The 11,472-nt window shown below is 44.2% G+C and overlaps 1 protein-coding gene across 1 annotated transcript; it reads right to left on the bottom strand.

Annotated features, from left to right (window-relative positions):
* Nucleotides 1–8,370: 8,370 nt before the first annotated feature.
* LOC125424799 (vomeronasal type-2 receptor 26-like) lies at nt 8,371–11,249 on the bottom strand (the record flags this gene model as incomplete). The annotated part of the gene is made up of 3 exons (XM_048482227.1): nt 8,371–9,275; nt 9,998–10,124; nt 11,022–11,249. Coding segments are annotated over 3 exons (1,260 nt in total), but the record flags the coding sequence as incomplete, so codon positions are not given.
* Between the last annotated feature and the right edge of the window lie 223 nt (nt 11,250–11,472).

Raw genomic sequence — 11,472 nt, 5'->3', positions numbered from 1 at the left:
AATGGTATTTATGGAAGGCTTAAAACCCTCTCTCCTCCTGTTATAGTCTCAGTCAAAATCTAGATCCTTGATAACGAAGAAGAAGAGTTTGGATTTATATCCCCCCTTTCTCTCCTTGCCCTTCCTCCCTCACAACAAACACCCTGTGAGGTAGGTGGGGCTGAGAGAGCTCCGAAGAACTGTGACTAGCCCAAGGTCACCCAGCTGGCATGTGTGGGAGTGTACAGGCTAATCTGAATTCCCCAGATAAGCCTCCCCAGCTCAGGCGGCAGAGCGGAGAATCAAACCCGGTTCCTCCAGATTAGATACACGAGCTCTTAACCTCCTATGCCACTGTGGTGGAAAATGGCACCATACTGATGGGTGTAATGCTGATGTCACTTCCAGTATTTGCTGGAAGTGACATCATGGTTCCAATACGATAGCCAGATCTTAATCTGGACAAAACTTTATGGTAGCACAAAAAGCAAGAGAGCACATTATCAAATTATGGGAACTGTTTTCCTTATGCGTTGATGGACATTTTCAAGTATTTATAACCTCTTCCCTTTGTTTCCAGATATGGATGCCTGTGTCAATTGTCCAGAAGATCAGTATTCCAAGAAGGGCCAAAATCAGTGCATTCCAAAGGTTATAACCTACCTTTCTTACAAAGAACCATTAGGGGTCACTTTAGCTTTCTTTGATATTTGTTTAGCTCTGACAACGGTTTTAGTACTTGGGACATTTGTGAAGCACCAGGAAACTCCCTTAGTCAAAGCCAACAACCGGAGCCTCACTTACGTTCTCCTCATCTCTCTTCTTCTGTGCTTCCTCTGCTGTCTGCTCTTCATCGGGCGACCAGTAAAAATGACCTGCCTTCTCCGACAAATTACCTTTGGCGTCGCCTTCTCTGTGGCCCTCTCCAGTGTGTTGGCCAAAACTGTTACTGTGGTGTTTGCATTCATGGCTACCGAGCCTGGTTCCAAGATGAAAAAATGGGCAGGGAAAAAAACGGCCAATTCTATTGTCCTTTCCTCTGCCTTCATTCAAGTAGGCATATGTACCCTTTGGCTAACTTCTTCTCCTCCATTCCCAGACGAGGACATGCATTCCTTCCAGGACCAAACCATCCTGGAATGTAATGAGGGTTCGGCTACCTTCTTCCACTGTCTCTTTGGCTATCTGGACCTCCTTGCGATTAGTAGTTTCACCGTAGCTTTCTTTGCGAGGAAGTTGCCAGACAGTTTCAACGAAGCCAAATGTATTACTTTCAGCATGCTGGTCTTTTCCATTGTTTGGCTGTCCTTTACTCCTACCTACCTGAGCACCAAGGGAAAATCCGCAGTGGCCGTGGAGATCTTTGCTATCCTAGCTTCTGGCGCTGGCTTACTGGGTTGCATTTTTTTCCCCAAGTGCTACATCATCGTGCTGAAGCCTGAGCTGAACAGCAAAGAGCAATTAAGAAAGAGAAAAAGAGAAGGAACCGCTTACATTCCTAACCAGAGATCTAATTAATTCACTGTATAATAAAGAAACAGTGGCTCATTCCGCACATGCAGAATAATGCACTTTCAAACTGCTTTCAGTGCTCTTTGAAGCTGTGCGGAATGGCAAAATCCACTTGCAAACAGTTGTGAAAGTGGTTTGAAAACGCATTATTTTGCATGTGCAGAAGGGGCCAGTGGTTGTATCTTGGGCTGTAATGATCCTTTCTGGCTCTAGTGCAAACTTTACAGCTCTATTTTTAATGGAAATAATTAAAACATGTATGTAACAGAACCACAACTCTTAATCAACAACAAAAGTATACATATTATAAATAACAACAACAATCAAACAACGAATAATACACACACAGGGGATCCCAAATACAATAATATCAAGTCTCTGTAATGAAGTTATCATCACTTTGAAAGAGATCCACTAATGGTGTAGAAGTGAAGGACACCCATGTCTGATGCCTTTAAATACTCAACTTCCGTAGATAAGTTTCATGTATTCATAGATGAACGTATAGACATCAGGATGTTGATAGAGAAATGCTTGGGGTGGTCAATAGAAGGTGGGAGTATTGACCCAGGGGAAAAAAACCAATACTTTTGTCTGTTATGTCTTTAGCCACTTTTTACTATTACTGAAGAACCACTGAAAAAGTCATAATAGTCAAAATATTGTTTTTTCCCCAAGTCAATACTCCCAGCTTCTATTGACCACCAGTCAAGGATTTCCCTATTAGCATCCTGATGTGTGTACGTTCATCTAAGTCTGTATTGGGTGCTGTGTGGTTTCCGGGCTGTATGGCCGTGTTCTAGCAGCATTCTCTCCTGACGTTTTGCCTGCATCTGTGGCTGGCATCTTCAGAGGATCTGATGCTGGGAAAGCAAGTGGAGTATATATATATCTGTTGGAGTGTCCAGGGTGGGTGGAGAAACATTGTCTGTGAGTAACAAAGAAGGCAACCAGGTCAATAGCTAAGGGCATCTGAATAGAAGTATGAGTAACAATGAAGACTATAGCATGGGAGTAACAATGGAGATAGCAAGGTCACTGATGGGAGCATCTGAATAGAAGTATCCTGGCCTTTGTTTCTTTTGTCTATGGTCATCTTGTGTTTGTGTGATCCTCCTACACACAAACACAGGATGACCATAGACAAAAGAAACAAAGGCCAGGATACCTCTATTCAGATGCTCCCACCAGTGACCTTGCCATCCCCATTGTTACTCCCATGCTATAGTCTTCATTGTTACTCATACTTCTATTCAGATGCCCTCAACTATTGACCTAGTTGCCTTCTTTGTTACTCACAGACAATGTTTCTCCACCCACCCTGGACACTCCAACAGATATACTCCACTTGCTTTCCCAACATCAGATCCTCTGAAGATGCCAGCCACAGATGCAGGCGAAACGTCAGGAGAGAATGCTGCCAGAACACGGCCATACAGCCCGGAAACCACACAGCACCCCAGTGATTCCAGCCGTGAAAGCCTTCGACAATACATTAAGTCTGTATTCCTGACCACTAACATTACAGGTCAAATGACCAGGAAGGAGCTAACTAACACTGGCTTAGCTTCCATCCCGGCCCACCCTCGCTATGGAAAAGTGACTGGAATTGCAGGATATTTCTAACGATCATAAATATTTTAAAACATTAGTCATTCCTATTGGTCTGGGGCAGCGATTCCCAACCAGGGTTCCGTGGTACCCTGGGGTGCCGGGAGCATGTCCCAAGGGTACTGCGGCAATGCTATTGGCCCCCCTCACTTTTGCGGTGTCTCCCTCCGGCACCAGTACGGATATGGAGCTGGCCCAGGGGGCAGGGCCTGCCGCAAGGTCAACAGCCACTTCCCACCCCTCCACCCCCGTGGTTCCCTTCACCCTGGGAGGGGAAGGTGGGGGGTGGCAAGCAGGAGAACTGGGAGGGGAAGGTGGTGGGAGGATGGCAGGGGTACCGTGAGATATGAAGAGTGAGGTCAAGGGTACCGTGACGTCGAAAAGGTTGGAAAACACTGGTCTGGGGTAATGAGATGACTTCATAGAAGACCTTCTCAAGGATGGGGGATTTGCTATTACTCCCCAATGTCCCACCTGTGCATCCCACAACTCCTTTCTAAATCTGATTTACTGAGCTGAGTTTGTAGAGGGGTCCCACGACACCCCTAGAGATCTCCTGGAGTCACACTGTTTAGAGTATATTTCCCTCCATGTGGGATAAAAGTTGTGGGGCAAAGCAGGGTGGTGGAACTTATACCCCTGAAAGGGGGTGGGATACCTGCCACCTTTTGTTAATTGGTGAGGTCTGCCCCTATGACTGTATTTTCAGAGCTCTTCATCTGTGTCATATGCATGGTGCTGGATCAAGCTCAGACATTTCTACAAGTTCTCAAAAGAAAGGATTGAAATTCTCAAATAGGGGATTCTGGGTTCCCACAAGAAAGCTGAGCAATTCAAGTGTTCTGACATTGCTAAGAAAGCAGGCATAGGAGCAGACCACAAATGTATGCCAGGACATTCTAAGCGTCCCTGGCCTTTGTATTTTTATTTGGAGCTGTGTAAAGGTCCAGTGTGCATACAAAGGTACACATGTAAGTACCTGCCCATAACCCTGTACTTACATTCAGATCATGCACTCTGTCCGTGTATACAGGGAGGGATGAACACACCGTCCTGCTACACATTTCCATGTGATCACTGGCTCGTGAGCACAGTGTATATGAATGGGGGAAGGATACATTCCTAGGCACTGTTCCCATGTTTAGGAACACTGCTTTTCAAATGTTCCCAGTCATGAAGGCAGCGCCTATTCCATGTGCAGATGGGGGGGGGGCTCTGTAACCAGGGGTCACATGAAGATGGGGGGCCACAAGTCCTCCCATTCCCCTCTACGCATGTTGGGTCAAACCCATCATTGGAATATTTTCACAGGGTGCATGTGATTGTGCAGAGAGTAAACACTCGTCTGTATGAACGTAAGGCACTGTACGCACGTCAGGCCTTTGTGCATTGTGAAAAATGAACATCTCGAAATCACAGTTGCGATTGTTCATAGTGGTGCTTTGACTCTCCGGCACATTCTGAATATGATGTCAAAATTGCTCACGTGGCTTTGGTGTATACCAGTGATGGCGAACCTTTTCGAGACCGAGTGCCCAAATTGCAACCCAAGACCCACTTATTTATTGCAAAGTGCCAACACAGTAACTTAACCTGAATACTGATGTTTTAGTTTAGAAAAAACAGTTGGCTCCGAGGCGTGCGTTACTCGGGAGTAAGCTTGGTGGTAGTCGGTGGCTTTGCTTTGAAGCAACCGTGCAACTCTTCCAACGGGTGAATCACAACCCTAGGAGGGTTTACTCAGAAGCAAGCCCCATTGCCAGCCACCGAGCCTACTCTCAGGTAAAGGATCGTGCTTTAGTTTTTCGCATGAAAATCAGTGGGGTTTAACAGCGCTTAGCAGGGTTACCTACACTGCTTCCCCAAAACTAGGTCTTAGGTTTAATGCTAATAATCGAGCCTAATGGCCCAGGCCAGCCTAGATGTGTGTGTGTGTGTGGGGGGGGGGCAACTCTGTTTGCCTGTGCCCACAGAGAGGGCTCTGAGTGCCACCTCTGGCACCCATGCCATAGGTTCGCCACCACTGGTGTATACACTTTCTCCGGGAAGGTCTTTCCCGTAATGAACTGCAGGAAAAGTGAACAAACAGAATGACAAGTGGAATGGATTACTCAGCTAGCCTAAGCATTGTCTGCCGAGTTGATTAAAGTCACAGTATTCAACTTTCCTTCACACGGGACGTTTGTAATGCAATGTATTCATTGCCTGCATTCACCGGAGGGGCCTACTGAGACCTAACGAGAAAACAGGTAAGTTGGAAGGAAGGCTTGGATGAAACTTTTTGACTGGGTAACACAAAAAAACTCTGCGTTCTGGCTTAATGAATATCATTTGCCGTAACCTATGGTTACCTGAACGCCTGGTTAAAGGACTACATAAGAGGCAATCGCCTGAGGCACAAAACCAAGCTGTCCTCTCTGCTATTAAGTCTAATTGTGCCAAAAACACACATGCAGTCAGAGCCGGCATCAGGTGTGCCTACCAACTAACTTTGAAAGGAACTTTGACAATTATTAAACAGGACGGTGCTGCAGTCGCGGGAGAGCCATGTTTCTGTCTCTTGGATGTAGCTGCTTCTTTTCACATACCCTGTATTTATTGTGTCAAAACACAAATGTCCCAGTAGATGGCAGATGCGTCCTACTTGGCTGAATAATGCAGGGGGAAAGAAAAATCATACTATCTTTCCTAGTTTAGAGTAGTTTCTTCCATTTCCACTCTGAGCTGCTAAAAAACAACCACCAAACTTTTAAAGGTGAAACTTCAATTCCCTTGCACATTCCTTATTTGATGACTGGGATTTTTTTTTAAAAAAAAAGGAAGAAAAAGAGTCATTTGCAGGATAAGGATGCTGACCAATGTAGATTCTGCATTAATGTTAGAAGAAATATCACCTTTAAGGAAAAAAAACATCGTACAGCTGATAATGATTATAATGACAGTTTATGGTGTTAGCTATTCAGATCTCATCACAACCACAACTTCACACAGTGCAATCTAACCCAGAGAGATTTATGTCATCTCTACACCTGATGCCCGCTTGCACTCATTGCCTAACCTCTGAAGAGACTTTATTTATTTATTTATTTATTTATTTATTTATTTATTTATTTATTTATTTATTTATTTATTTATTATTTTAGATTTATAGGCCGCCTCTTCCCCGAAGGGCTCGAGGCGGCTCAACAACATAGCTGTTATTAACAGCAACTCAACAACATAACTTAAACATTAAAACTCCGGCAGCAGTTACATATAATTTAAACAATCCAAGCCATTCAAACAGTATAAAACAGTTCAAACAGGTGCCCGTTCCTAAGGCTAAAAGCAAGGGGAAAGAGGAAAGAAGAAAGGGAGGGAACAGGTGGGCCCAGATGGAGTCACAGCAGGCCCAACCGAGATGACAAAGATGGAAATTCGGCAGAGTTTCAGACACTTTAGAGCACATTTTACTTGCTTGCCCAAAATTTGCAGACTTTAGACCTAGCTTTTTTCTGAAGGCTCCAATTATGGCAGGCCTGTTCTCTCCTAACATAAGAACATAAGAACTAGCCTGCTGGATCAGACCAGAGTCCATCTAGTCCAGCTCTCTGCTACTCGCAGTGGCCCACCAGGTGCCTTTGGGAGCTCACATGCAGGAGGTGAAAGCAATGGCCTGCTGCTGCTGCTGCTCCTGAGCACCTGGTCTGCTCAGGCATTTGCAATCTGAGATCAAGGCAGATCAAGATTGGTAGCCATAGATCGACTTCTCCATAAATCTGTCCAAGCTCCATAAATCTGTCCACGCCAAACTGAACTATCTCCTGGACAATCAGGACCCAAATATGTTAGAACTGACCTAGTTAATACTTTGAAATGACCTTCTGGGCTCCCCTTCTTGCATAAGTGATGTCAGTATACTCCTGATACTCTTTCCAGATGTATCATTATATCAAACCCTATCTGGTGTACAGTACATATTTTCTTCCTCCCCCCGCCCGATGTCTAATAAAGGTCTAGTTTGAGTTTGAGTATTTCTGCATTGCTTTGCATTGTCAGTGGTTTTGGGCAAGACATGGACCTCTCAACTCCCCCCCTCCCCAGTTCTTTATTGAACATTAGTATAGTCGAAGGCTTTCACGGCCGGATTCAACTGGTTCAACTGGTTGTGGTGGGTTGTCCGGGCCGTGTGGTCTGTTACATTCTGAACACAGTGTGTAACAGACTTCCCTCTGTGATACACCTCTGAAGTTGCCAGCCACAGATGCAGGCAACATGTTAGGAACAAGATCCACCAGACCACAGCCACACAGTCCGGAAAACCACAACCAATTCATTAATATGTCTAATTCTCAACATAACTGCATTTGTGCATATGTGGGATTAGAGCCAAAAGCAGACAAGACAGATCATTCTAACAATCCCAGACTTTGTGGAAAAATCTGAGATAAGTCCTGACACTTTAACACGCTGGCCCTTCCCTTTCACTCAGGGTCATTCCGCACATGCAGAATAATGCACTTTCAAACTGCTTTCAGTGCTCTTTGAAGCTGTGCGGAATAGCAAAATCCACTTGCAAACAGTTGTGAAAGTGGTTTGAAAACGCATTATTTTGCATGTGCGGAAGGGGCCTCAGAAAGACACCACCACACTGCATAGATAAGCCTCATTTAACCATCACCTCTCACTTCGTGCCCAGAACTTTCAGGCAGTGGTGGGATTCAAATAATTTAACAACTGATTCTGGTGGTGGGATTCAAATAATTTAACAACTGGTTGTTTACAAGCATCAATTTAACAACCGGTTCTGCCGAAGGGGTGCAAACCTGCTGAATCCCACCACTGCTTTCAGGGTTGGGACATGAACACTGCTTCATTCTCTCACTAACACCATTTATTACTATCCTGATACAGTTACAGGTAGCCAAGATCATATTTTGTGTGAGTGTGTATGTTTCTAAGACCATACATGTCCAGCACACATGCTTAAACGAACAAGGAGTCAACTTTCCAGTAAATCAGGCAGAAGATTACAAAGTTTCTATACATTTGAACTCTTGAATTATAGCTCTGTTAGGGTATTTGGGATTCTTTGTTACAAGATGACTTTCAGTCAATAGCAGTCAGGTTTTGTACTGAATTCTGGATCATGCTTGCTACTTCTATCAGCTGGCACAATCTCTAAGTAACTACTGGCCGTTTATCTGTTAGGCTCTCAGCAACGTTCTATCAGCTGCCTTGGTCACTCTTAAAGAGAGTCAGATATCTGTCAAATAATAGTTCTTTACATTACGGCCCTTTCCTTCTTATCAGCAGTTCCCGGTTGTTGAGCTCAGGCCGCAGCAAAATAATGTAACATTTTGGGGCAAAGATGCAAGCCAGAAGACCAGCACTAGAGGCTAAGATAGAGAAGATCTCCACAGCCACCATGGCTTTCCCCTTCGTGCTCAGGTAGGTTGGAACAAAGGACAGCCAAACACTGCAAAAGACCAGTAGACTGAAAGTGATAAATTTGGCTTCGTTGAAACTGTCAGGTAACTTCCTGGCCAAGAAGGCCACCCCAAAACTAATCACAGCCAAGAAGCCCATGTAGCTCAGCACAAAGTAGAACATGGTGACAGACCCCACATTGCATTCCAGTACAACTGCTTCAGTCTCTGAGTGCATGTCAACATCTGGAAATGGGGGAGAAGTTGCGAGCCACACAAAGCAAAGAACTGCTGGGAAAAGGGAGCAGGAGATCACAATTGAATTGCCCACTTGTTTCCCCACCCATTTCCTGAGGCTGCTTCCTGGACGGACACTGAGGAAAGCCAGAACCACCATGACAGTTTTGGCCAACACACAGGAAATGGCAACTGAGAAGACCAGGCCAAAAAACGTTTGTTGGAGGAGACATGATGCCAGTTGTGGTCGACCTATGAATAGCAAAGCACAGAGGAAGCACAGGAGGAGGCAGATCAGGAGGGCGTAGGTGAGGTTCCTGTTGTTGGCTTTGACAATGGGGGTGCTGCAGTGCTTCACAAAGATTCCGAGCACCAGAAGTGTGATGAAGGAAAAGACCAGGACAACTGTCGCTAAAGCGATCCCCAATGGCTCTGTGTAAGACAAAAACGTGATATCTTTGGGAATGCATTGATTTTTTCCAGTGTTAGGATAGTGATCTTCACTGCAAGTGGAACACTCATCCAAGTCTGTAAAAGAGAAGAAGAAAATAGGAGGGATTGCTTCAGCATTTTCCATAGTCCCTAACTGTTCCCATACTCTATACTTTAAGAAGATCCTTTTTTTGGAATTACAACATCCTTATTTCACTACCCAACCAATCCCTACCTATATCAGCATGTGGATGCTAGGTTGGACAATTGTGTACGCAGTCAAGGCCTTTGGATCCAATTTCTATTTCATGTTTATGGAATGTCCCTCCTTGTTTATTGTATTTGCTTCTATATGTGTAATTTGCCTTGTCTGAGAACTGCGGATTGCAAATGATGTCAATAAATAAACAAACAATAAAAGACTCTTATTTCATTTACAACCTGCCTTTTCCAACACTCCACCAGGAGCAGCAGTGGCATAGGAGGTTAAGAGCTCGTGGATCTAATCTGGAGGAACCGTGTTTGATTCCCAGCTCTGCCGCCTGAGCTGTGGAGGCTTATCTGGGGAATTCAGATTAGCCTGTACACTCCCACACACGCCAGCTGGGTGACCTTGGGCTAGTCACAGCTTCTCGGAGCTCTCTCAGCCCCACCTACCTCACAGGGTGTTTGTTGTGAGGGGGAAAGGGCAAAGAGATTGTCAGCCCCTTTGAGTCTCCTACAGGAGAGAAAGGGGGGGATATAAATCCAAACTTCTTCTTTCTTCTCAGTTAATAATAATTATTAGTTAATAATAATTAGACTTGTAAATCTCTCACCCTTCTCATTAGAAATCTTCCCTTCTGGACAAAGACTGCAGTTATAGCAGCAGAATGGTTTCCCCTCTATCCTTTTCTTCCGATAACCAGGAAGGCAACTTTCACTGCAGACAGAACGGGGCTTTGTCTAATACATAAATGAGACAAGAAAACCATCAGTCATTAATGGACCTCCTCTGATGTTCTGTATTTCCCAAATTCTTATGATCACTACCACAGGACAGTCACTTCTCTTTGGGTAGAGCTCCTTTGCCTTGTGTCTTGTGTTTTATTACATTTGCAGAATTGTGTCAATTTACAGAACTGATGAAGGATCATGTCCTCCATCTTTGCTCTCGACCTTGGTGCTCAAAGTTCCCACTTGTGATATTCCAAGTACATGGAGATTTGAGGGTAATTTCTGGGGTTGACAGAGTGAAGGAAGGGAACTTAGGATCCGCTCTCCCGAATTCCTCTTTTCTTCAGGGGGACTTAACTTCGTAGCGTTGTGATCAGCGGTAATCCCATAAGAACTACACGCCCCTCCTTGGGGTTGGTAAGAAAGATGACAAGTTTCGCTATGTGACTTTTTCTAAAAATGTGCACATAGAAACATGTAACATCAGAGAGATGCCTCAATAGCTCTTCTGTTGAGTTCACAATTTATCCACGTACTGTGAGCAGCAAATTTTCGTGAGGAGAAACCCAGAATTTTGGCTTGGTTGCAATTATGTTTTCCCCTCTTCTCGATCAGTTTTTATTGCAACATGCAGAAATTGGTTGCAGGATCACCAGTCTTAACATTGGGAAAGGGGGGAAACAGACTTTTAGAGCAGAGATGTGGAAAAAAGAGGTGGAGATCTTAACCAATTTCCTGCCAGCTCTAAATTAAGTCAAAGAGGCTATTTCCTTTGTTATGTGATTTCCAATCACTCTTCTCAATTAACTGTTTTCTTTTCAGAAAAGCAATGAAGCACTGTAGAGCATGCTAGTATGCCATTTTTTTAAATTGGAAGTTTTCCTAAGTACTGTGAACCAAACTTACTTGGTTAAACTGGCTATTCCATGTGATGGCGTTATCATTAATGGTAAACATTTGGTCAGTAGGGGCTTCTGGGCGAAACTCGCCAATTTTGACATTATAATATGATTCATTTGGGAAGGCAATCCAGTTGACAATATCAAACCCTGCTGCTACTTGTCCGTTGGCATCAAATGAAATTGTGTCGCCGGCACTGTTATTAAACGAGACGCTTTTCAGAAAGTGGTGAAGCTGAATGGAAACACAAATAGAGATCAAGTGCATTCTTTCATTCTTTTCTGTTTTATTCTTCAGTGTATGTTTTTCTCATAGATGTCAGGGCTGAGCAAAAAATATTTGGTATAATCAGATTTGGTTCTAATGGGCTGATTATGCACAAAGTGGGCGCTGCGCAACGGGGACGAATGTCTGTTGTAGCAATATTTTTTAATAGACGTGTTTTTGCTGCCACTTT

The sequence above is a fragment of the Sphaerodactylus townsendi genome, unplaced genomic scaffold (genome assembly GCF_021028975.2).
Source record: "Sphaerodactylus townsendi isolate TG3544 unplaced genomic scaffold, MPM_Stown_v2.3 scaffold_1027, whole genome shotgun sequence".
Classification (NCBI taxonomy): domain Eukaryota; kingdom Metazoa; phylum Chordata; class Lepidosauria; order Squamata; family Sphaerodactylidae; genus Sphaerodactylus; species Sphaerodactylus townsendi.
The sequence above is the reverse complement of the archived record's forward strand: the minus strand, read 5'-3'. Positions and strand labels throughout refer to the sequence as shown.